This window comes from Chelonia mydas, chromosome 1 (assembly GCF_015237465.2).
Source record: "Chelonia mydas isolate rCheMyd1 chromosome 1, rCheMyd1.pri.v2, whole genome shotgun sequence".
In the NCBI taxonomy this organism is placed as follows: Eukaryota; Metazoa; Chordata; order Testudines; family Cheloniidae; genus Chelonia; species Chelonia mydas.
The window spans coordinates 269,507,287-269,534,963 of record NC_057849.1 but is presented as its reverse complement, the minus strand read 5'-3'; the positions used below and the strand labels follow the sequence as shown (position 1 = coordinate 269,534,963).

Here is a 27,677-nt window from a genome sequence, read left to right as displayed (position 1 = left end):
AATTACAAGTCTGTGGGGCAACATGACTGTAATGCTCTGTGTTTATGCACAATACTTAGGTAAGATGGGCCAAGTACTCCTTAGGTGAAAGGACTGGGATGTGAGACATGACCTCAAGTACTGAGCTCATCAAATTTTAGCAGATACAATGGGCAAGCCTAATTTAGTTTTTTAAAAAGCCTGAGTCCAGTAAAACTTGCATTTTGAATTTTTTAAATATTAAAGGAACATACACTTTACCTTTTACCAATGTGTGTTTGTCAGTGGGTGAAGATCTTGCAAGCACACGAAGCTTTGGCCAAATCTTATCTATTCGCTCTTGCTCTATCTGTACAAAGAATGCAGATTAGTTATACTGTACAAGTAAAACACTATAAAAGACAAATGCAAACCTACTGAAGAAATAGACTCACCTCTCCTTTTTCATTACGTATTCGTCTGTTGAAGTCTTTGCCCTCTAGACATATGAAGTCTTCACCAGGATTCAAAATGCCACATTTTGAAGCAATAGCACGAGCAGTGTTAATGTTATCACCAGTGACCATACGCACAGTTATACCAGCACGCTGGCATTTTTTTATTGCATCTGGAACCTGTTTATGCAAAAAAAAGCTTGTTATTGTAGTTTTCATGTTGACTGCCTAGTACTTGTCCTAGCACCACCAAATAAAGTAATGGGTGATTACAGTAATAGGAATTTGGAGGGCCAAATTCTACTACTGAAAAAAGATGCACTGTATTCTTGACATGACCCATAGTAACACAATGTGACTATATGGCCACCTCTAGTGCTGGACTGCATAAAGAAGCTTACAAGTATTCCACGGCCTCTGAGATAATGGCCTTCGCCTCAAGTAGTAGAGGTCCTTCAGATCAAGGTTCTTTGTTCAATCCCCAACAGCTGACCCAACCAAAGCTGGTGTTCTAACATCAATAATCCACATGTCCATCCACAGACTTCTTTTCCCCATAAAATTTAATTTTCAAATACATTTATTTTCTTTAGTTATCACTTAAAGGGCCTCTTCTGTTGGATACCCGCAAGTGACCATTATTGCACTGCTATGAAATAAATCTTATACCGTAAGCATCTGCAAAGAGCCTCATGCCACGTTAGTAAGCTCTGGCGTTAAGGTTTACAAAAACAAATACCAGTATTTTATTCTCTGCGTGTTTTATGATTTCCCCATTGTTTCCAATTGTCAGTATGCTACAGTTGGTAGTGCTCACTTTTCAACCAGATGATTGGACTCAAATCCCACCTTGGGATTTGTTCTTATACCTATTGCTTATACTTAAATGCATTGTGAAGAGGAACTGTTCTCCTGAAAAGATCTACAAAGGAGATGTCTTCTTTCCTTACCTCTGGTGATTGAGACCCTATAAAAAGCTTTTTTAAAAAAAGGAGATACAGAATACAATGGCCAATATTATTTGTTCCTAAATAATGTTGTTTCTAATGTCCAAGTATGTGAACGCATTCTTTACTACTGAGTGCTTACTGATTGTTTCATATGCCTTCTAGGTCATTGTAGAGGGCTCCAAGAACACACTAGCAATATGAAAGTCTTAATTATTCTATATTTATAGTCTACATCTATGACACTTCCACTAGGTTCCTGGATCACCTTTTATCACATAAGCAACATCAAGTCTTAAGCACCGTATATAAATGAGAATCTCTTTTGGCAAACAGTCCTATAAAGAATGTCAGGAATCCAGAAGCCTAACAAACTGATATAGGTGAAGATTTATTTTACCAAAAATACAGTTTAACAATTACAATGAATTCACAGTTCCTCCTACCTCAGGCCTCACAGGATCTTCAATCCCTACAACAGCAATGCATGTAAGACCAGTGACAATATCATTTTCATTATCCCACTCTGGCTCAGGTTCTCCTGCTGGGAAGTCTCTGAATGCTAGACATATAGTTCTGAGTCCCTCAGAGGCCATAGGTTCAATCACAGTTTTTATAATATCATCACGGTCCCTAGGTCTGAATGCCTTTGGTTCACCATTAGCACTCAATATTTTGAAGCACCTAAAAAAAGAATGGAAGGGGTGACTAAATACCAAAGACAAAGTATTTAGTTTACAGTAAGATTCAGAACCACATACTTAAACACGTGATAAAATGAAATTGTAATGCTCTCAGGCATAACTAATCATTTTCCTCAAAGGAAAATGTTTTTGAGTCCCTGCAAAAGGCAAAGGAAGGTGGTGTCAACCTTACATTAACTCCCCAGCCCCATATAAGCATTATATTTTGCAGGCACTTAAAAAATAAATTGAAAGTTAATAAATCTGTCTGTTTGTATTGTACTTCTGTATTCTGGGTTCAGTGAGAGATAGACAGTGGGGTGCTCCACAGCACAAAACAATGCCCAAAAGCAGCAGCAGCTATGGTGGGTGAGAGAGTGCATGAACTAACATTACCTTCAAAGAATGAAACCTTTCTAAACTGGTATTTAGATAGATTCAGCTGATCAGAGTGAGCATTAAGAAATCTAGCTCTTGAGCAATATGAGAACCAGGTCCAATGTTTCAGCTGGTATAGGAGTAGGATTTAAATCAACTGTGCTTATCAATGCATGTGGTACTTAATTTGGTCTAACACCAAAATATCTTCCAGGCAGTTATCAGACCAAACTGCAGTGATTTTAATCAAGGTTTTTATAAAAATTATATTTCTAATATTAGCTTCAGACCTGCTATTTTTGCAAGTCTGAGCTTTACAACTACATGGTTTTTCTTGTGTTCAAGTTATACCCTCCCCTATTCCCTGGGTGCCCCTGTGTTTTGAACTGTCTGTATATATTCTCAGGATTTCCAGAAAAGTTGCTAGTGAGTTGATAAACGTTTAGCAGTAAACAAGTGACCTCTCCCTACCTGCAACAAGTAAGACAGTGCCAACAATCTGTTAACTGAACTGCAAGTTCTCTTTAGTTAGACTACAAAGGGAAGTATTACAATAGCTCAAAAGCAGTTTATCACTTCATAGGTTTATTCCTTCATCTCTTGAAATATTATAATATAGCACAAACTGATCCAAATGATATGGTAAAAAACATTCACTAAAATCAGCAGGTTTCAGAGTAGTAGCCATATTAGTCTGTATCAGCAAAAAGAACGAGGAGTCCTTGTGTCATCTTAGACACTAACAAATTTGGGCATAAGCTTTCGTGGGCTAAAACCCACTTCATCAGATGCATGGAGTATATTTTCCACTCCATGCATCTGATGAAGTGGGTTTTAGCCCACGAAAGCTCATGCCCAAATTCATTTGTTAGTCTCTTAGGTGCCACAAGGACTCCTAGTCGTTTTAAAATCAGCAGGTAATTTCTTTCAGAAAGAAGTTTAGAGGATCTGACTAGTGAGGAAAGAAATGTTAGGTGTATTTCTGACAGTAGAAAAGTTTGATTTCTCATTGCCAGGAAATACAAAAATAAACGTGCTTCCTCCTCAACCAGCAAAGCACTATAAAAAAAAATCCACTTAAGACTTCAAATATGCATCTCAACTGCTTTGCACTACAGTACAATAAATATACACTAACTCCAGAAGCATAAGTATGACTTAAAAAGCATCTTTATTATATACAACTGAAGATGTGTTAACATTCTAAAGTACCAAATGACTCAACAATTCCCTACCCCCATTGCAGCCAAAATCTGAATTTCAGGTGTCCCAAAAAGCATATATGAAAACTATGTTAAATTCCTAAAAGGCTATGGTCTAACAAACTACACATTTAACTCAATACTTGTCAACAGAACATTCACTAACTACCTCAAGATTTGTTGAGGCTAGAAGCAAGGTGAAGAAGGAAAGATGCACAACTATTGTATATTTAAATATTGGCAAAGTTTCATTACTTAAACAAAAGCTATGAAGCATTCAAATCACAAATTCACAAAGCCATAAGATAAAATGTTTAAGTCGATAAAAATTTATGATTTTCCTTACCTTCCAAGAAAGGTCTTAAAAATATTTAAGGAGGTGATGAGGGAATCAAGCTCCTGCTAATACTTATAGAAAGAGCAAGGTGGATGGAGTTGGGAAGTCACTGGTTAAGTAGTTACCAAAAAAATAATAATCCACAGATTACTTACAGTATTATTCTGGCATACTAGATAGATTTCCTTACCTGCTATTTTCTTCTGTTACTTTTCACAAGACTGTGGAGTAATTCTAGGTTTTCAGCTACTCAGGTAACTTCCAATTCCATCTAAGTTTTCATGTTCCCTCTCTCCCACCCCGGCCAGAGGTTCCAACCCTACTTCCAATTTGGCACGTAGAACAGAAGCTCATGAAAAAAAAAACCAGGAATGAAAAAAGAGCCACACTGTTTAAATCTGGATAAGGTAGGTCCTAGTACACTAGTGGAGAGACTCTCAATTGTCCAACATGGAAAGAATGAGGCCAGAGAACATTTTAACTGTCAGCAATTAGGTAGTCATGATTTGTGATACTCTGTAGATGAAATTTAGCTTGAAATCAATGTGTGGAACAAACCTGTGTCAATGGCTACATCCACATTGTGCCAAAGTGACCAGACAAACACAGAATTTACTTCTAGCTATTGACACACTAAAATATAGAGAGAGGAGGAAGGATTTCAGTTTTATCTTTCAGTAGTAAGAGATTACTGATCTACCTACAAGAGTGCCCATGTTGACCAGTTTGATCTAGGAGCATTGTTCACTACCAGTCCAACAGGATAAAATTTGTAGTTTGCAACAGCTCCCTGAGACTTTCTCCTGGATCAAGCCCTGATAAGACAGTGAGGATATGATACAGGTCCATTATATACACACAAGCTTTTAAAAATGCTCTAGCAGATACTAGAGAATAAAACTAGTTCTGGTAACAGACTGCTTTCTTTTCAAGGAGACAGGATCTCAGTCTAGTTTTGGCAACCTGGCTCTCTCTTTCTGGAGAATGGCTCAAGTTTTCCCATTCCTCCATGGAAGATTAAGAACTCCACATCTCAAGGAAAAATCCCAAAGAGATCCTACACAGGTCAGGTTCTGCATGCCTCTTGAAGGACAGAAGAGTTTCTTCAGACTGACATCTGCTTGGGAAAAGTCTGAATCCTAGAGTTGTGGATACAGCTTTAAAATCCTATGAGTTAGCTGGTCAGTTACATTATCACTAGATGCTGAAACTGATGCAGAGGAAACAAAACAGACCAGAAAAATCATCTTAGTTTGGGGGCATTAGCTGCCAAGCATGAGGGAGTAGTTTCCTTTTGGTCACAGAAACTTAACTTTTAGAGCAGTGAACTCAATCAACTATCATGACTGAATCAGAACTTTCACACTTGATATAGGGGGCCTAACTTTTGTTTATTCTCATCCTCGGAAGGCTTGACTGGGCTGATGTCATATTCTGGATCTATGCCCGACAGAGGCATGATCCTTCCCTAGAAAGTTGGCCATTGACTGTGTCAGCTGTTCACAGCTGGGTGGGAAACACGACGCACAGCAACCAACTAGTGACAAGACATCCAATGGTCTAAAAGTAGGGTGAGGGATTTCTCAGGCGCATGACTGTCAAAGTGAACTTGCTTTCTGGTCCCATTCACTTCTCACCTCTTCTGACACTGTCCAGGTAAGAATGAGGACAACTGATGAGAGGGCTGATGCACCTGCAACAAAATCACTGACACACAGAATGGACGAAGGGAAGAAGGCAAGCCTGTCTTCAGTTTCAGAGAGGCTTTATTTATTTTGTAAAAGGAATACATAATTGTTCTCAGGCTGGTGGTTGAAACTTACCTTCAGTGGGGGGGTTGTAATGGTTTGTTGGTCCTATTTCTGTCTAGCAAGCATTTTGAGAATTTTGGGGCAATCGTCTCACATCTAGAGAGTTTCCACTTTGCTTGAGCCTAAATCCATAGCACTGTGGTTGTGACTAGCCTTCTGCTCTGCCCACTTACCTGCTTCCCGTCTCAAAAGCAGATTCAGAGGTTGCTTAGACATAAGAGGAAGCGTGCCATTGCCTGCACCACACTTCAGCTTTTATGCAAGTTTTCCTTCTTCTGCAATGTGATTATAGGGAAGCAAAAGGAAAAGAAACCTAGTTTACTGTTTTCCTGCTTCACTGAAATAGGAAAAAGCAGTTGTGTGAAAAAGGCAAAATATAGTAAGAGCAGCTCTCAGGGAAGTAGGAAATAAGTCTTTGTTACAGCTGGTTGTCACCTTCTTGACTAACAGGAGAAAGGAGTATATCCCCAAACCTGCATTGGTGGCAGCCAATACATAGAAGAGCCTGTACTTTTGCATGGTACAGTTTAACAGTTTTACTGTTCTCAAATGGGAAGATAAAAAGATTATCTGATTCATCTGTCAATTACATATACATAACATTTTAAAAAAAGTCTACTAGAGATAGTAATCCAAGAGTTGCATTAATCTTACTTTTTAAGAACTATCTCAGAGGCACCCTTGCTGAATATCCGAAAACTGCCATCAGAATTTTTTAACACCGTACTCATTGATTTTCTGACTGAGTTGAAGGTGTATACTTTGTACAGTGCCTCTTCTGGTATTTCATTTCTTACATCCTGATAATCTCGTTTTAAATCCAGAAGCAATCCCAGCAAGGCACATTCTGTTTTATTACCAACATGACGTGGTAGGCCACCTTCTTTTTCAGGAGGCTGTTAAAAAAAAAAAAAAAAAAGATGCAATTCTTTTCTAGTTTGCAGAATACAGTACTCCATTATTAGAAAACTGAAAATTTAAGAGCATTAGAAGTAAAGTTATTACCCCATCCTAGAACCAGATATACCCCACTTATGAACTGCTGAATTTGTAAATCAAAGTCACTTATTACAAGTGTTAAAAAAAAATCTGTATTTATAAATGTCCTGATCAAAGTGAAAAAAAATCGGCAGCTTTCATAAATTGCAAGCCAGGAAGAGACCATTTATGATCTTTTAGTCAGATGTCCTGTAACAGGCCAAAGAATCTCACCCAATAGTTTCTGCATCCGATCCCATAACTTCTGTTCAAGTGACAACATCTTTATGGAAAAATATACATATTTTGCTTTAAAGACTACAAATGACAGAGAATCCCCCACATTCAAAGGTAAGTTGTTCCAATTCTTAATTACACTCATTGTTAAAGTTATTTCTACTTCAAATTTGTTTTATTTTGCATTCCAAACATTGACTCATAAGGTCTTCTTCTGATAGATTAAAGAGCCTATTACTATGAAATCTCTTCCCCTTGTAGGTACTTACAGGCCATGATAAAGTCACCCATTAACCTTCTCTAAACTAACTATATTATACTTAAGTCTGATTGTAAGGCATCTTTTGCAGACCTCAAACTATTTTTAGCTGAACCCTTTTCTGAACCCTTTCCAACTTTTCAGCATCCGTTTTGAAGTGCTGACACCAGAACTTGGGACCATTTTCCAATACTGGTCCCACTAATGCCATATATAGGGACAGTACCACCTCATTAGTCCTAGTCACTATTCCTCTACTTATATAGCCAAAGATCACAAAAGAATGGCCATACTGGGTCAGACCAATGGTCTGTCTAGTCCAGTGTCCTGTCTTCCAACAGTGGTCAGGGCCAGATGCTTCAGAGGGAATGAACAGAACTGGGCAATTATTGAGTGAACCATCCTGTAACATTCAACCCCACTTCTTGCAGTCAGCGATTTAGGCACACCCAGAGCATGAGGTTGTGCCCCTGGCCATCCTGACTAACAGCTACTGATGAACCTATTCTCCATGAACTTATCTAATTCTTTTTTGAACCCAGTTATACTTTTGGCCTTCACAACATCGCCTGGCAACAAGTTCCATAATTAACTGCATTATGTGAAGAAGCTTGTCCTCTTAGCTACAGCATTGCATTGTGAATTCATGTTCAGTTTGTTACCCACTGAAATCCCTAAATACTTTTTGGAGTCACTTTCCACCCTCACTCCCCCAAGATACACTGCTGAATCTTAAGGGTGATCTACATTCTTTATTCCTAGATGTAGGACCTGGCATTTGGCTGCATCAAACACACAGTGTTCAAATGAGCCCACCTTACCAAGCAATCTAGATTGGTCTGGATTACCCTGATCTATTCCCACCATTAGTTACCACTCCATCAATTTATGTCATCTGCAAATTTTACCAACTTCTTTATATATTCTTCCACATCGATAAAAATACCGATTAGCATTGAGCCAAAGCCAGATCCCTGGCGGACCCACTAGAAACACTTCCAATTGGTAGAAGATTCCCCATTTAAGTTTTCCATATCAGTTAACCCATTTTATGTCGTGCTTTTAAAAAATAAATCAAAGTCTTTTCAAAGTTTTTCATTAATTGATGCTAACTAGCCTTAATATACAGTTACTATATTTTGGACAACATTTGCCTATTCAAATTAGAAGACATGCTCTTGCAGATTAACAAGACACATATAACATTAACAACTTCAACAGGCAGATGGTTTAGTATTTTTCACAGATTCTAGAATACTAAGATACTAGTGAGTTAAAAATTGTAGCTTGGATCGCGATAAGGTATTGTGATGCCTCTTTTCTCTATTATTGGATATAGCAAAAGGGTTAGAGCAACTTTCCTTTTTACACGTACAGTAACAACAATATTATTCATAAGGATTGTTTCCTATTTTTTCCTCCAAAAAATCACTCTTCCTCTGCAAGCATATTATAGGTCCTGAACAATCCGCACAAGACAAATTGGAGCAATGCACATTCTTGGCATGAACCTCAACACTGAGCCACTCATACGCACCTACTGTGCTCTTGATATCGCTCTCTCCGTACTGGCTACTTTCTGAAAATTTTCTCTACGGGTAACAAACGTATCTTTTTCACAGAAAAAGTTTTAATTTAGCTATGTATTATAGAGTTGATATTCCCTAACATATAGATGGGTACTGATGCAAACTTATGTAATTGGCTGGAGTATTTAAGGCAAGTAAGCCATACTCTGCTATATGCTTCACACTTTGTCTACTCAGAAAGCAACCTCAACATTTTTCCTTATTATATATGTCATGTAATATCTCCTGAGATCATGATTCGTGGTGTGTATATGAATCAGGTAAGTGGATCCCAACATTAAACTGCTAGACAAAAAGTAAAACTAAAAAAAAAAGTGCAATATTTATATTTATGTGAATATCAAGTTGTGCAACAGATTTGTGATACAGGTACTGAAATATTCATTTCACAAATGCTCAACATAATGAAAAGGAATCAAATTATGAATAATGATGGATATTATTGCCCCTTAATCTATTCATTTATTCTACTAACATTATATTATCCAGGAATAAAAAAAACTGATTAATTAAATGAAGCCACTATTTGTGCTTGCATTTCATTATATCTAGTGAACACGCTATACGGCTCTCACATGTTTATATTATGGTAGCACCCAAAGCGTGCTAGATGCTTTCCAAACAGAGAAGACAGTCCCTAACCTGTAAAACAAAATTCATAAGTTTATCTAAGAATAGGTTTCAGAGTAACAGCCGCGTTAGTCTGTATTCGCAAAAAGAAAAGGAGTACTTGTGGCACCTTAGAAACTAACCAATTTATTTGAGCATCGGATGCACGAAAGCTTATGCTCAAATAAATTGGTTAGTTTCTAAGGTGCCACAAGTACTCCTTTTCTTCTTTCTAAGAATGGGGTATTATAAGAACGTCAGCTTCTTGAAGAGTGCATTTCTGAATCACCAATGCAAAATAATGCCAACTGTAAAATAAGCCAGTATTTGTGTTTTGAGTGGTTCCCGAACCAACTGAAATATTGGGGTGTCTTAAATTACAGTAAGGCTAAAAGATACCTCACCATCAACTCAGTTTATACACATTTAAATCAGCTAGCTACCACATATGTCCATTATTTGTACAGGGTTTTTTGTTTTTTGTTTTTTAAAGAACTAAAGATGAATGGCTTTTTATTTTTACTATTGTATAAAAATAAAGAAATTCACTTACCAGTATTTTGGAAGTATAAGCACAATTAACAGAAATTCCTGTTACAAGATGAGCCAAAGTTTTCTCAGGAATAGCATCTGGTTCTGGAATTTTTTTATAATGTTTTTCACTGACAAAAGCCTGCACCACCGTCATTCTGTTCATGGTCAATGTTCCAGTTTTATCTGAGCAAATGGCTGTTGCATTGCCCATTGTTTCACAAGCATCCAGGTGTCTCACCAAATTATTATCTTTCATCATTTTCTATGAAGAAAAAAAAGCAAATATGAATAGCTAGCCACCACCACCAGTGCTTCAACTTTCAAAACTTCTGACTTTTTAAAAAAAAACAAAACAAAAGCGGTATTCGATCTTCAGGAAGCCCTAGTACCTACCTGCAGAAGGGCAGGCCTCTTTAAAAGGTGCCTCAGGTCGGCAACCCAAATATGGACACATACAAACTCAGTCAGAAAATGTATACCCAAATATATCATGCCACAATAAACTGCATTTTAAATATGTCTATTAGAGCCAGAGTCCATATTCTGCTGCATCTGTAGGTCAAACTTAGGTGAATAAGTAGTAAAGTCAACAATACTGGAATGTTAAGTCAATTACTCAAGATGAGACACTAGCTATATCGTTACACTAACAGAATCTGGGATCTGAGCAGACCACTTCTAAGCAAAGACATTTTGTTCAGCATCTACTTCTGACTGACCAACAGGAGAGAAATATTCAGCTGTTTCCAAAGATGAATGTCTCTGCTGTAGGAGACAGTTGCACTACGACCGCTCTAAAGGGGGGGGGGGGGGGGGAATGGGGGGGGAGAAGAAGAGGGAAAAAACAAAACAAAAAACCCACAAACATAGGGAAGTTGAGACCTCTCTCCCCAATTTTTAAAGTTATGTTTTTTCATAGTAAGATTAGCATACAACTTAAATACTTCAGCTTGCATTACAGGTTGCTCTCCCTTCACTGACTAGAAAGCAAGGCAGAACTACTTTGTTATATTTTCTTTTAGCTTAAAGGCCAGCTATTCAGTCATCTTAGAATTCTAACAAAAATATAGACAGAACATCACACAAATTTTATTTAAATGTCTGAAGTAAGTCAGTGAAGTCTGACTATTCAAGAACTGAAATCTGTGATAATGGACTGAACAGCCAAGAGAAACAGACCAGATGGTGCAGAAAAGTAGTGCACGAGTTTCGCCTATAGACGGTAGTTCAAAATCCTTTCTAGCTCCCAAAAGGCAGTTAAGTGGGCTATAGGTCTGGAATACCAACACTGCTGCAAGTTGCAATAAAGGTACATTAGCAGAGCTGTATGAAAAAGCAGCATACAGTCACTGTCTGCACTATGCTAGTCTCAAGCAGTGTTCAGTCTTTCATTATCACTACTGTACTGGAACAAAAAGAAATCTAAGAATCTGAAGTTTATCAAGGTAGCAGATACTTTGTACTAGATAGTAGGCTCTAGATATTCTGCAATATTGACTCAAAAAGTAGGAGAAAACAATGAATTGGCACATATCTAAGCAGACTATGAAGGATTATTGCATCATTTCCGACTTAAATTTGCTAATTAGCAATTGCTTATTGGACAAGCGTGTTAGTGGCATAAAGGAAAGCTTACATAGCTCAGTGTGCAATCCTAACACACACACACACCTTTATTTTAAGTTAGTACAATAGGTTGTGGTATGAATATGACAAGCATACGGGAGTGCTAAAACTGCACACACATACACATATGACAGAAGTCCTTCTATTCCAAGTCCATGCACCAGAACCACTATGCTTCACTTCATGTCAAGTAGACTATTTCTAAGTTCACATTATTCTTCCCCAAGGAACCCCGACTTATATTAATGCACAGAGGATTAGATACCAACTTGCCACAATGCTTTTTCATTGTACTGTACTGCAGATGAGAATGAGTGAAGTAAGATTCTCTCAGTCTCCAACGAAGACAGTTTAACAGTGTAGAATTTTCTGCTTTGCATGATTTAGAACTGTTTTATGTGCCCACCTACCTTTAAGCGTTCTTTTTACATACCTTTACAGAGTAAGCCAGTGAAATAGTGACTGCAAGTGGAAGACCTTCTGGTACTGCCACCACCAGGACTGTAACTCCAATAATGAAGAACTTCACAAAGTACTGAATATAAATTGGTGTGCATTCAGCAAGCCAAGGTCGCTTCTGAACCCAGAAGGTATCAATTACAAAATACAAGATAAGGATAATGACTGTGATTGCAGACATCAACAAACCTTTTGTTAAAAAGAAAAGGATAAGCAGTTATTTAAAAAGAGATCCATCTTATCTACAATACAAATAACATCTAAAGTAAGATTTAAACGAAACTACCCTCATTTTCAGATTAAATGCAAAAATCTGAAAGTGTTATTTAAAATGGCAAAAATAATAAAATTTTATGCTTAAGATTTTTAATAGGTAAGTAAGTCCCAAGATTTTGATGATTCTCAAAGCAGTTGTAAACTTAGCTCCCGAACACACAAATACAATTTTGTATTGGATATATAAACTCTTACACCTCTATATTAAAATGTAAGTAATGGAAGAGCCATCACAAAGGTGCAGGGCAAAGCATGTTTGTGACAGACTTATGGTAAGGGAAGAGTTCTCAGGAGAAAGAATAGCACTGAATATAGCAGGCTGATCAAGAAGGATGAAAATGTAGAAGAGGCCTTGATATTTCACACTAGGACATTGGTGAGGGCAATTTCAGTTGAGTGAATCAAAGCTAGATTGTAGGGGATCATAATGCTAGTTAGTGAAAATACATTGAAGACAGGACTAGACAACATAAGGATTAAGCATACAGGCAAATGAAAGGAGGGAGACAGGGAAGTAGATGGAGAGAGAGTTGGGGTCAGAGGGAGAGTTTACACTAGTGGGACAATGACATGCATGCATGTAGAAAAAAAGTTGCCAAAGGAGTGACTGGGGAAGAGAAGAAATGGGATTAATTTTAAGGACAGGTACAGGAGCAGACAATTGAGAGAAACAAGGAGAACTCTTCAGAGTGAGAGCAGGAAAGTGCAAGCAGAAAGAAGCATGGAAAGAGATCTCTTTAAAGAAACTGAAGACAACCTAGGAAGAGGGATTTTAACAAGGGAGTGAAAGGCAAAGAAGAAAGAGTTGTAGTGAGCTGCTCAAATGTGAAGTAAAACATTGTTTAGAAAGAAAAACTTGCATTGAACGCCTGGAGGAAGTGGAATTGCACATGAAACACTTTAGTATAATTATTGAATGAAACTGAATGTGAACCCTTTGCACATCAACTACTAAGAAAATTTTAAAAATCTGTTCCCTCCTCTCTTCCAATAAGATAAGCATAACTACATACATCAAGGAAAGACTCCTGTGTTAAATGCCCTATTTCAATAATAATTTTCATGGTTTTGGTACAATTTTAGGACAATGCAACTAGGAACAAGTAATTTTAGATCTATTACTTTAAAAATGGTGCACCTTCTAGTTCCTCTTTATAAACATAATAATTAGCCTTCTCATCCCATCAAATAAGCAATTGTTTGCCAAGCATTTATTTTGTCATATGCTTCTAAGAGAGCTGAAACTATCTAGTTTATTTTTATTATGTAGACACATTTGTCTTTAAGACCTTTTTAAATAAAATACATTTCTCTTAATTATTAAAATTAAATATTTAAGATAAATATTGTATTTTTATGTGTATATTTATCCTTGCATCTGTAATTTTCACTCTATGCATCTGAAGAAGTGGGTTTTTTATGCACGAAAGCTTATGCCCAAATAAATCTGTTAGTCTTTAAGGTGCCACCGGACACCTCGTTTTTGTGGATACAGACTAACACAGCTACCCCTCTGCTATTTAAGATAAAGTAATAAGGGGAATGAGTGGAAAGAATAGTTGTGTTAGTCTACAATATTAAAAAAAATAAAGAGCATATGTAAAAATCTTATTTGTTAGTATACCATCCTTCGGAAGTATCAGATGAAGATGGACATGCAACATGACACTATGGATACACCCAACAAAACAAACCCTAGAAATAACAAGCTGCTCCTGACTGCCAAAAAGGGTCTGTTTTAAAGTTTTAGCTTAGATAATACTAATGGTGACCTTGGAGCTAGTTATTCTCTCATGCTAATATGGGCTAGTGCTCCTCAGCTATGTTTCAGGGCATCAATCATTAGCGCCTAGAAAATGCCTGGCTCCAAGGTCATTACTGATCAATTTAAGAAAAAATAAGCTTCAATAATGACATTTCACATCTATTTCCTGCCCTTCCAAAATGAATGGGAGTCAAGAACGCAAAAGTGTCTCAACTTTAGTAGTAACTTAACTTTACTTATATCCTATAGCCTCTGTGCACCACCAAACAAAACAAAAAACACACAACCCCCCCCCTCTCCCCCCCCCAAACATGCTTGATTAGAGTGGGAACAGATTCTCAAACCTGAATATACACCAATACAATACACAAAAGAAATATCCAGAAAACAAACAAAAGTAATTGATAAAGATGCCACTGATATACTTTGTGGGAAGAGGAATCAGAGAAGAATGCCTCAATAGTGGGCCCTCTAATAATACTTTTTCTTCTATCTTCAGCAGTGTACATCAATATTACAAATCCACATTCCCACTGCTCAGATAAAAGGCAACCGATCCTACAATCACATTTCTATGCAGTACACTGCCTGGTCAAACGGAGTTTTCCACGAAAGGCATTTGTTGGCATACAATACGCCAAAGTGAGAAGTAATGTGAAAGGTAGAAATACTTCACAAAATATACCACACACCATCATTTTGGAAACCAGTGTTCTAAAGCTGTACTTTCTAGTGTTATATTCTTTAAGAGAAACTAACAATACATTCATCTGATTAGACACAAAGTAAAGCACACGAAGGTTCGTTGTAACTTTGCACTTTACAATTAGTGTATATCTGCTTTAACTTGACTTTGCCATATTTTCTATCAAATAAGCCAGTGTGATACTAGAAAAGGATTTTTTTAAAAAAATTAACCTATGAGTAGGTTATTTCAGAGCAGGGCCACCAGAATATTTCAGAACAATGACACCAGATTTGTTCAGTGTCAAAAACCACAAAAATATGAATAAAAACCACACCTGCTTTGCCAATCTGAACTGCTAGCTTTGTAAGTTTGCCTTGTAGAACTGATTTTTCTTTCTTTGGCATGTTTGCTCTCTTCTTGTCTTTCTCATCTCCATCTCCACCATCTTCACTCTTCAAGGGTTGCATTTCCATGGCTGCACCATCTTGAGCTTTGGCTAAGTTTAGAAATATAGGGGACATATAAATAAATAATTGCATATGAATGAATAATTACAAAGTCCAGTCAGACACTGGAATCTGTGTTAGATTCGATTCATGTGCTCAGCAATCCCAATTCCCATTAAAATCAGTTTTAAGAGTTTCCTTGAAGCCAGTCATTCCCAGCTGATCAATGTCACCAGAGATCCTTGATCACGTCAAAACTGGCTTCAATGTCACCACCAGAAATGAATGCTACGTGACCTACATGGGCTCAGGTCACTTCTATTTAGATGTTTAGCCAAGGCTTTTTGGAATTTAACATTGGACACTGTTTGAAAATTTGGGGTGAAGTTGGAAAATGTGGGTCTTAACGTTTGCAACTTTTGATTTTAAGCATAAGGGACATTTCATATTTGCATTTCTGAATTAGGTTCTGGCAACATTTACCTAGATCTATAATATTTAAACTTAAACTACTGTATATAGGTGAGGCAGATTAAGATACACAAACTCTTTATTTTCTATAATAGACACCTATACAAAAACAAATGTTTTGTTTTTTATTAAATACTTACCTTTGTTACGGTTCTCAACAGCTCCATCTTGTTTTTTACCTGTCAGAAACAAAAACAAGGAACTGTAATTTTCAAGCTCCATCTCTCTCTCTCTCTAATATACAAGCATAAAAAAAAAGATTTCTCACGTATTATTTCTGTGACCTATGGTTGCTTATTTCTCATATTAATTAACTTCAATTTAAATGTAGGAAATTTGACTGGATACCTAGGAGGAAAAGTAACTTGTATAATTTTTGTTTTATAATGGAGCCATCAAGCTACGGGTTAATCATCTTTAAGTATAAATAGCAACGTTAGGTTAGACTTGCATATCTCAGCAAAAGAGGTAGCTTAGATGTTCCTGTTTTGAAGTTCAGTCTCCACCTGTTTACTCCTAGGGAAATTCTGTGCCAAAAAATTAAAAATTTAGCACATTTTTTTTTCTGTGTACAGTATTTCAAAATTCTGCAAATTGTATTTGTCAAAATAACACTACATATTCACACCAGTTTCAATTATTTTGGTAATTTATTTCAAAATACTTGTCAGCAAGTATGTCTAACAATACAGACCCAAAAATTCCCCCAGATATCTGCACCCCCTCTCCCCTCAGAGCCCAGCTGCAGGGTCCCCCTTGCCCAGATACACCCCCCGCCCCCACCACCCAAAGCCCAGCTGTGCCCCCCTCCCCAGCCCAGACATCCACTCTCCCTACCCCTCAGAGCCCAGGGATCAAGAGCAAGAAACAGTCTGATGCTAGATCCCAGGCTTGTGTGGAGTTTCCTGTGTACCACTGTCTCCTTTCCCCAGAGCGTGCAGGGAACTGCAGCTACCAGGAACCCTCTAGCTCCCTCCCCGTCCCCCCCGCAGTGTCTTTGTGTGAGGGAGGCCAGCAGCACTGCAGCCCATTTCTGTGCAGAAAAGGAAATTCTGCACGAACATTAATTTCTGCAAAATTCTGCATTGCGCAGTGGCACAGAACTCCCCCAGGAGTACCTGTTAGACTGTTACAGCACCAGAACTAGGACTTTTTTACACTACAGATGCCTCACCAGCACAGCTATACTGGTGTAGGTATGCCAGCATAGCCACCTAATGGAGATGCAGCATAAACTGACAGGAATTCTCCCAGCATAGCTAAACACCTCCCATGAATGCCATTAATTATGCTGACAGAAGCACCCTGTTGAAAAAACTGGGAGTTTCGCAAGCATAGCTATGTCAGCTAGGCAATGTGATTTTTAACTACCCCCCCCCCCCCCCCCCACACCCCTACCTAACATATCTATGCTACAAAGCTTTGCAGCATAGCTGAAACCTGAGCAGGGAGGTAACTACTAAATCTGTGGTTTCAGTTTTGGCAATGTTTTAACAACACTGCAGATGAGAGAATAAAGACTCAAATACATACGTATTTTGATATTTAGAATCACAAATGTAGGACTGGAAGGGACCTCGATACGTTATCTAGTCTAGTCCCATGCACTGTGGCAGGACTAAGTATTATCCTTCTAGACCATCTCTGACAGGTGTTTTTCTAACCTGTTCTTAAAAACTTCCAATGACCTTCCCTTTCCAGGAGGTATCTGTTAGGACAGTCTTATTTCTTAATGTCCTGTCTACATAGACATGGCAGACTTCTGAGTAACAGTTTTGTGTCTGGTCACTTGCTATATAAGAGAATGCCAAAAACCTTTGTGGATACCCATTAATGATAAACTGCCACGAAGTGGCCACCTGGGCAACTATGTCAAATCTGGATAGTTTCACATACTGTTTCGTGTTAGGAAAACCACCTCAGCCTTCCTAGAAGTCAGCTGCAGAAGGGGCAAGATCAAGATCCTAAGATCAATTGCTGCAACTGCTATCTTTTTCTGTGGGACCACCACTGCTGCTCCCACCTCTCTTCCTATTGCCCTTTCCTGAAAGCGCCAGCATCTCCTGCACCAGCTGCTTGCTTCCTTTCCCCCCGTACTCCCCCCAGCTCCTATTGTGAAGGCTACTCAGTTCCAGCTCTCCAAAAAGTGGCTCCCCTCTTAAATGAGCAGCAGGTCAGAGGCTGCTTTGCTCTTCACTCGTCCACTCACACTGGGGGGGGAGGAGGAGCTATCAGGGAACAAAAGTGCACATTTTCTTACGATTTGCCCTGAAGGACCAAAATTTGGACACTCCTAGTTTAAGGCAACCCATTTACAGATCTGAATACAAGGCTGAACTACATTTCTATAGCTTTTACATATAAAAAACGTTTTAATCAGGACGGAAACAAAGCAACTAAATAAAGCATTTTTAACTGAAAACTGATATGCAATGACACAAAAGCCAGTTTGAATAGGCTTCCAGTACTACCTTTGACAGAAGTAGTTATGTTTTCTGCAGAGAAAACCCCGCACTGATTACTTCAGTCTGGTTTCTAGTCTAATTCAATAGGCCATACAGCATAGTTTCTACTATAAGCCTAAATGTATCTGGGTAGGAGAAAGACTCACCACAGCAATCAGTATGTGCCAGACAAAGGCTGACATCCAGTCCATGCTGCTTAAATATGTATTCTAGGTTATTGCCTCGACTATTCTCTTTGCTTGGGAGGGGGCCATGACTTTAGTTAAGTTGACCTTTATTTCCACAACAAATGCTAACTTGATAAATGGTTATTGTCTGAAACTGGAAAGGTACCCAGGTTGACACTTAAGCTACAAAATAAAAACCTTTAACACACGGTCTTCATGATTTTTGAATCCTCATAACTAGGCTGAGGATTTCTCTGCAGTTTTGCATTATGAATGAATTCAGAGAGCTGTTTCCAGATTTATGAGAAATAAAGATGTTCTTTGTTTTTGAAAGTGCACTCAGATTATATATAGGGACAAGTCAATATTGAACAAAAGAGCGCTACTTGCCAAAAGGGCTGTCTTGTTCTTTGTCTGCTTTGGCTAATGTGAATTATATCAGAAAGTCTGTGTTAAAAAGATAGCATTGAAGGAGGAAGGGAACAGATGCATTAACTCCATTCCAAGGGGTCAACACTTGTTTGGTTTTTCTTAAATATAAAGAATTGGCCTGCTTTACCTGAAGCCTTTGTTGATTTCTAATAGGAGTAAGAAAAGACAGGGTTAAGAGGAGAAAAAGATACTCTGTGTGCTGAGCTACCATAAAAGGTTCCAAAAGAACTGTAATTGCCAACCATACTTTCAGCTACTGTTTTGCCATAGTAACCTGGCCCACCTTTTAAGTTCTGGGGATGTTTCTGGGATAAAATATGGAGTTGTGTACCTCAAAAGGAACATGGAATTATTTAAGATAGGAAGAAATATAATTAGCCTTTGGCAGAGATCCTAAACCAGAGTATCATCCCCATAAGAATTTATATAGATTATTATGGAAGGAATATTTTGCTTCAGGTCCTTCCCAACTTCCTGGAAAAACATTTTTTAGTGAGTAATGTAATGATTAAGGCCCTCTTCTAGGATTCCTCATGTTTATCTCTGGTACTACTTAGTTCCAATAGCCAGTTGCCAGAACTGAAGTTATGGAAAGAGTCACATGGAGTATAAGGAGTAAGACAACTTTTTCCAAAGAGCTGTTCTCCATTGATTTGTCTTCTTGAGAAGAAGTAGATGCCATGTTGAAACATTTTTGGCTGCAAGACATTACATGGGAACAGGTGCTCTGCACAGGCCATTGCAATCTGATTGACCTTGCCAAACAGTACCAACAGGATAGGAGAACATAAACTTTAAAGAATTCTAATATTACATTTTTCAGCCATTTAAAATTTCAGTGCTTACTTTTCTTGTCCTTTTTCTCCTTCTCTTTCTCTTCATCATCTACTCCAGCCCCAAGTAAGGTAAATATAATTCCAGTTTGAGAGTTCACACCTACAGCAGTAACTACCATTCTTCCAGAGCCTTCCATCACATGGGTACCTGAAACAGAGTACATCTTAATACTTTTCCCAGTAAGTGTAAAAGTAGCTAGCTAACAAAGCAATAAAATCAAATGTTATGGGGGTTTTTTTGTTGTCGTTTTCAATAGAAGAGTCACTAAATACTTAAATTATATATGATCCGTTGGTTTGTGTTTAAAATTGTAGAAAAGTTTAAACACACTGTTCTAATTGGATGCTAGGGCAATCTGAAAATGCATTAGGCATTTTCCCGCACTTTTTTCTGCTATTCCAACTTGTTTTAAAAGAAACTCTCCCGTTCACAGACCAGGCTTTCATTCTGCTTAATCCTGCAATGAATTTAAAGAGTCACATTCTTATGTAAGCTACTTGCCAACAAAATTAGTTAAAAAGCTAGCATTAATATTACAACTGTACAATCAGAGACAAGGCAAGCTCTTAACGAGTAAACACTGTCTTGACAGCAAAATAAATTATATTCTTAACGTATTTTAAAATACTTTGTCTAAGAGTACATATCAGCAGTTTAGGATAAAATACCCTAGGGGATATCACTTATCTCAAAACCAGTCATTATGAAACTAAGCAATTTAGAGTTGGGGCTAAATTTAAAAAATCCAGATATGTTAAGGTATAGAAAGATAGTTAGGGTATCCAAAACAACTCTGCACAATAGAAAAAATTAAGAGTTTAGTCCGTCTTTAAAAATCAATTTACCTTCATCTGAAACTATGAACGTTTATAAGTTAGTCATTTCCATATCTTAACGTGTTCAATTTTTTTTCATAGTCAAAACTAAATTTGCTGGATTTAGAAGTATATTGTTTTGGGATAATTACTACATCCTAGTATTTTTTTTTTTTTTTTTTTTTTTACACCTCCCCACGGTCAATTACTCAGACATTCTCAAAAACTTAACCCAGGAATTTCAGAGTGCTTTACAAACAGTTAAGTGTTCCACTAGTCCTGAGAGGTAAGCAAGATTTGAGTTTGTAAATATGGGAAACTGAAGCAAATGTTAAGTGATTTGGCCAGAGCAACACTGCAAACTGGCAGAACTGTGAATCCAAGAATTGTCTTCCTCCTTTGTTCCAACTACTAGAAAAAACGTCTCCCCAGCTAGCTACGTTGTAGGGACTAAAAAATAATGTAAAGAAAATTATCAAGCCTCAGCCACTTCTGTTGTTAAGTGGTGAGGTACAATTGTAGGAGCAAGATTTTATATTTGTACTATAAGAATTAATGTATGATTTGATCATCCTGCCAGCCACCCTTTTTGAATAGCAGAAAGGAATTACCCTCTGGGACATCGGTAGAAATGCATCTGACAGACTGCCAGTGTCTGTACTGATGTTAAGGCAGGGATAGGCCAGAACAATCCTTATGACTGATTATGGTCACCCTTTTGTTTTAGGATAAGATTTCATTACAGTATTTGCTATAAGGTCTGGCTTCTTGTACGCACTGCAAACTAAATTGTGTAATTTTTATCCTGTCTGAAGGTCTCTGTAAAAGACTGTTTGTGTGAACGAGTAATGTATGCATCAGGAAAAGATAAGGTGTGAAGGCCATTGTTAAAGTCAGATGGTCAAGGAAGGAGGAGTGAAGAAACTTAAGCACACCAGAGAACCATCAAGCACATCCATAAGTGAGGAAGAGCAGACTGACGACCCTGAGGTGGAGGCTGACATCCCTAAAGACAAGACAACTGATAAAATCAAAACCAGGACAGGATGACCCGCTCCGAGGTGTTTTGGAATGGTAACATCAAAAGTTAACACCAATTAAGGAGTAACCAGTCACAAACTGACAGCAAAATCCAAAGACTTCAACGGGGGGGACGGACGGACTATAAGAACAGGATGCTTGGCCATGGGACTTTGGGTTCATTTTGCCACAACTCCAGGAGCATTGGATCACAACCAGCAGAGCCCAGTTCCCCTCTGCAACCAATCTGACTGGCCACTAGATTGATCCAGACTCTGGATAGGTAACTATAACCCTCAACTGCCAGGTGGGGGGGGGGGGGGGGGGGGGGACGGGACTGAAAAACATATGCTAACTGCTGTATTCTCAATAAATGCAGCATATTGCCTTCTTCCCTGAAAAAGATCCCATGTGCTTCTTATAATCATAACACAATGTTCTCTTCTTTACAGGCCACTTTTAAAAAGCTGAACATACTTATGTAGAATATAGAGCTAAAAGGTTCTCCTCTCTCCCCTGCCAAAACATTGTGTCTATGCTTGTGCTTTGCATTGGAAATTTCATATTGTCTGCCCTGAGATTATGCTGAGTAGAATACTCAAGAAATGACAAAAGGTACAAGAGACAAAGCTGAAGGCATTTTTACAGTGTTTCGGTTTTGTTTTACACATTTAGCTTCCTTGGTTAACATTGTGAATGGATAACATTAATAAAGTGTGCCATCCAACAAATCCTCCAACAAAACCAAGACCTGACCAGACTTGATATTGCTGGTATTTCAAAGACAAACCTCAAAAAGCTTTCTAATATAAGCTTTCAGTCTGGTTTACATATCATAAATGAGAACAGGACGGCCCATTTTTAGAAGTGTCTTTTGCAAGTCACTTTGCAGGTGAGAAGAGCGAATATATACAGACTTATTAGGCATTGCCTCTGATGGCAGAGTCCCGATAGCACAAGCCCTCAGCAGGGTCATTGGATCCAGTAGGAAGGCAAACCAGAATTCTAGAAATACACAAGTTCCAGGGTCAGTTATAACTTAGTATCAACTACTCCATTCGATGAATTAAATATTAATATTCACACACCTGACAGCATCATAGGATCTTTATCCAAAGTCTTCTTAACCTGATCTGATTCTCCAGTCAATGAGCTTTCATCAATTTTAAGGTCATTTCCTTGAATAAGTACACCATCAGCTGGCAGAAGATCACCTAAAATACAGAGCATTAAAAACTGCAAACTTGAAACACACTATTAATAAAGTCAAATAATTGAGTTAAATATATATTCACCATATTTTACTTGCGCAATATCCCCAACAATTATGTCAGCTACTGGTATTTGGATAACTTGTCCACCCCTGATGACAGTGAACTTCTGTTCTTGTTCGATGCGGCTCTGCAGCCCCCTAAATTGTTTCTCTTTACTCCAGTCATTGAAAGCTGTTACCAATACCACACAAACTACAGATAAAAGGATTGCAGCTCCTTCAATCCAACCTGTTTCACCTTCCTCCTCTTCTTCACCAACAGTCACTGCTCCACATACTGTAAGAAATAAAGACTTTTTTAAAGTTCAAAAACAGACTCCTTTGTAATCCATATGAACTTTCACAAAGAATACATTTACACTGACTTTAGTCTGGTAACAGGATTTCCTAAGAAAGACTTAAATTAAAGCTGGTCAATGTCTCATTCAGAGATTAGAAGAGAGAGCAGAAACAAGTAGGATCTTATGAGTGAAGTAGTGTAGTTCAGAAACTCAGGACGGCAAAGAAGGATTTCAGTGGGAAATATAGGTGCTCAGCAGTTTAAAAATATCAGACCATTTATTTAGATATCTGGAGTTAGGTGCTTAAGTCTGAAAACTTTTAAGGGTCCTTATCACTGCAAAGGTAACAGCTATCCAGCTCCAGCAAATCATCTTTGTTCACTTTTACCCAGCAGCTGCTCAGTGACAAGATTTTGGTCAGTTGCCCTACTACTATTCAGAACTCTGCCAGTAGTGAAACAGAAGAACACCTGTTTCACTCTTCTGGCTGGCTGGAGAAAGCTCTGAGCAGCTGGGGGAAGATCCAGAGGAACGGAGACCTTTCCTCCCCTCCTCAACAGGATGTGAAGTGCAGTACCAGAAGAGCGGATATTTAACCTCCCTTTTCAGTCTCCCTCTCATCTTCCCAAAACAGTTAGGAAGAGGCTCTAGGCAGGAAAGGAAGAAAAAAATCCCTCTCTGTTCCAGCAGCTAAAACGATGTGGAGCTTTAAGTGTGCCAGATAGTTAGTAGCTAGAGGCTTATTCAAAAGATGAGCCCCTGAGACGGTTCCAACACCACCATCTTGTCAGAAAACCCTAGTACTCTCCCTATCTCAACAGCTATGTGCTGCATGGAAGCTGATCTCTCCCAATGTTTCTCTTGACCTCGCTGGTGGATCTTCACCACGGTCTTGTTTGACTACAAGCATTACCTGGTATATTTTTTCCAGTCCTGAACAGAATAAGATGAGATACTGAAACTACAAAAATTGGCATGTTTTCAATCTAGAATTAATTTCTAGTTTTCTGAACCACCTCGAGTCTTCCAGAGCAGACAATGCTTTTAACTTCTGTTTACATGAAGAAATGCTCCCCCACCCCAAATGTTACAGTAGAGGCAAAGGCTGCAACAGTGGATTTTCCTTCAAATTTTGAACCATAAAAACAAAAGCCATGCTTTGACAAAAATTTTAGTTTGAAAATTTCAAGAAACTCTGGCTAGTACTTCAACAACAGTGCTTCTAAACAAGCTGTAAAAGGTGGTTGTGAAACTTATTTTGGATTTATAATTGGAACAGTTACTAAATTCTGCCATCCAAATTGGCAACAGTAGGAGTAGTATCTGGATGATCTGCAGAATTCTGGAGGACTGCTTTGACTATTTCAGAAGTTGTAACAACAAAAGCAAAATAGGAGTTACTCTTAAAAGCTTTGATTTAGCAACTGACCATTATATCAATAGCATGAGGTAGGGCGGATAAAAACCATTAAACAAAAACAGGATTTTTTTTAAATTGGATTTTATTTTTAAAAATAAAAAAATTTTATTAAAATAAAAATTTAAGTTAAATCTATTCACAATTAAATTTGAAACTGATAAATTATGTTACGGGATAAACTTATTAAAATCTATTAAAAATAACTTAAATTAAACATTTATCAGTATATGTGTTTGCTGCCAACTTTTAGAGAAAAAGTCAAATCACTGAGTTGGTAGAAGGCACTGGCTAAGCACCTGGAACCAAAGCCTGGTGAAATGCTATGCCAGCTCTTGATAGCAGTAGCCTCTTCTGAAGGTACGGAGAAAGTTTTCTTCATTTCTGTTTATTCAGCTAGTTCAGTTCAATGGCTAGTACATTCAAAGTTAAGAAATCAATTGGGAGTTGGAAAAAAAAAACCCAGGAAAGTTGGTTTTCCTCTTTCCCTCTATGAATAAAAGAGTTAGGTGTGAAAAGATGAGATCTACTAGTTTTAAAATCTTTAAGGATGTGACCAGAAATAATCAGTTCTCTTCACTAACTACAGTTAACACTTTTTAGTTTTATAAATCAGTTAGTTTTAAATGCAAAACAATATTCTGTTAACTTTGATCACTTTTTCTTATGTAGCCACCCATCACATTTGTTATATTTATCTAAGGCAAAAAAAAAAAAAAAAAAAAAAAAGGAATCTGAAAATGTATTTAATTTGCATTTTCATCCAGAGCTCAACACAAATCAAATGAAAAAAAACTCTTGTAAATAAGAATTTAATTACTCACCATTTATAATATATTTAAAAATAAAGAATCCAAGTAAAATTCAGACGTAAATTAAGCAACATGATTGCTTAAAATAAATGTGTACAGATATCCTCTTGGTTAGCAAAACACTAAATTTAGTGTAAAGGCTATAATTAATTGCAAATCAACACGTGTTAATGCTTACAACTAATGAGAATCAACCTTTCAGAAAAACTAAAGTACAAATACAAAATGATTTAAATTGATTTAAATCAATGCATCCTGCTTGTTGATTTAAATCATGATTAAAATCGATTTTATTTAAAGAAATCCACCCGGCTATAAAGTGATCCTTGAGCTATACTCCCAACAATTCTGTTTAGCTGATATTTATGCTAGTTTCTGAAACAGCAAGAGTTACTCAAATTCAGTCAGGTCATCTGGTTGTCTCCCTTAGGTCTGAAGGGTTTTAGAAGATTCTTTAACAGTGGAGAAAAGGGCTTGGTGACTCAGACCTGTGGTCACATTAGTCACAAGAACTAGAACGTCCAAACTGAACTTGAGAAGAACAGCAGAGTTCTTGCTACAAGTTACCTATGCAGCCTGGATAGGGTTTCACTTTGTCTTGATGGCTGGGTCAGCTTCTACAACCTCATGAAAGATGTCTGGGAATGGGGTGAAAGAGCACCAGACTGGAAACACCTGTGTGTCCATTTTTATTTAGTCAACACTTCTTTGCATTCTAGCTTCAACTTGTCAAAGCAAAGAAGCCTCCTTTATATTTGTCCAAAAAACCCAAACAAAAACCCTCACTGAAGGCCTGATCCAAAGCAGGTGCTGAAGTTTTTAAACTGATAGTTTGAGTGACTGTACAGACAGAACCTTTTCGTTTCTGAAATGGAGGATCAAAGACAGTGTTAATTATCATTTACAAATGAGAAACAGAAGACTACTAGATATGCCAACTCCCAGTGGGGGAGGGAAAAAAAAACACCTGGTGAACACTATCTGGAAACAATTCTGTTTATTCACACTCTTCAAGAAAGAAAAGCTAAATATTCATTTGCATTTCATTGCATGAAAACATGAACTGTGTGGGCTGTTTACTTTTGAAGAGTCCAGGAGCTCCTGCTGCTTATACCTCACTTGAAATATTAAAGCTTGTGTATATCACCACTTCACAGTCAAATGTGACTATCTACACAGAATACTATTGGAATTGCTATTTTAAATGCAACCAATGCACCTGGTTTTTTATGCTAGTGTTATCCCAGTAGAGAAGTGAAATGGAAAGCAAGCAAAATTACTTCGAATGAAAATGTTCTTGGTTTCCATTGGCTGATTAAAATTGATCTTATGTAAAATTTACAACTGAAGTTTCACAACACTGCAATTTACATATATTAAATATTTCTTGCTTTAAGGTTTACTTACCAGCTTCATTCCCTCCTGGAGGCTGGTAAAAAGAAAGGCCCAACGATATTATGGCTGCAATTTCTAATATAATTAGGGTAACATCCTGTAGTGCTTCCCATACTAACTGAAGAAATGTTTTTGGCTTTTTAGGAGGTATAAAGTTCTTCCCAAACACTGCTTCTCTTCTCTCTATATCTGCTGGATTTCCACTTAGACCTAAATATTTAAAAAAAAAAAAAAAAAAAAAAGTCAATTTCAGCGTTTGGTTTTTTATAATCATACGCATTTCCCATTCATGAAACTCTGTATAAGCCAGAAGCGTCACTGTCTACAACCACAGCTAATTTAACAGGTAGGAATACAGCATGATACTGTATATTAAATACTTTCAAGGATGATTCTTACATAATACAACGTAATCTTTAAGTTATTGGGGTTAAAAAAGTAGGAAACTGAATGACAAATCCACCCAATTTAGGCTTAATCTATTTCTGCCTTTTTTATACCATTTAAGAGAGAATTGTCGTCTGTTACAGTATCTGAACATATATTTATGCCAGACAATAGATAAGACTGAACTGGTAGGGAGCTCCAACTACCACACTGTGGGGCACCGAGAAGTTCTCCTACATTTCATAGCTACTAAGGCCAGAAAAGACCATTATGATCTAGTCTGACCTCCTGTATAACATAGGCCATAGAACTTCCCCAAAATAATTCCTAGAGTATATCTTTTAGAAAAAGATCCAATCTTGATATTAAACTAGTCAGTGATGGGGAATCCACTACAAACCTCAGTAACTTGTACCAATGGTTAACTATTCTCACTGATTAAAAATTTATACCTTATTTCCAGGCTGAGTTTCTCTAACTTCAATTTACAGCCATTGGATTGTGTTTTACCTTTCTCTGCTAGACTGAAGAATCCATTATTAAATATTTGTTCCCATATTTCTACCCTAATCAAGTCACCCCTTAACCTTCTCTTTGATAAACTAAATAGATGTAGCTCCTTGAGTCTTTCACTATACGGTAGGTTTTCTAGTCCTTTAATCATTCTC

At 37.5% G+C, this 27,677-nt stretch overlaps 1 protein-coding gene across 14 annotated transcripts in view; it reads right to left on the bottom strand.

Annotated features, from left to right (window-relative positions):
- Positions 1-27,677, bottom strand: part of ATP2B1 (ATPase plasma membrane Ca2+ transporting 1) — a 128,874-nt gene that overhangs the window by 22,933 nt on the left and 78,264 nt on the right. For all 14 annotated transcript variants that reach the window (XM_043546333.1, XM_037885341.2, XM_037885326.2 and 11 more), the window contains exons 3-14: positions 26,635-26,832; positions 22,740-22,994; positions 22,533-22,658; positions 19,619-19,756; positions 15,849-15,887; positions 15,126-15,287; positions 12,037-12,251; positions 9,997-10,239; positions 6,426-6,667; positions 1,807-2,044; positions 414-593; positions 241-328 (exon numbers count right to left, since the gene is read on the bottom strand). In XM_043546333.1, coding sequence (XP_043402268.1) covers positions 241-328; positions 414-593; positions 1,807-2,044; positions 6,426-6,667; positions 9,997-10,239; positions 12,037-12,251; positions 15,126-15,287; positions 15,849-15,887; positions 19,619-19,756; positions 22,533-22,658; positions 22,740-22,994; positions 26,635-26,832 — 2,124 coding nt within the window. The remainder of the gene's footprint in view (positions 1-240; positions 329-413; positions 594-1,806; positions 2,045-6,425; positions 6,668-9,996; positions 10,240-12,036; positions 12,252-15,125; positions 15,288-15,848; positions 15,888-19,618; positions 19,757-22,532; positions 22,659-22,739; positions 22,995-26,634; positions 26,833-27,677) is intronic.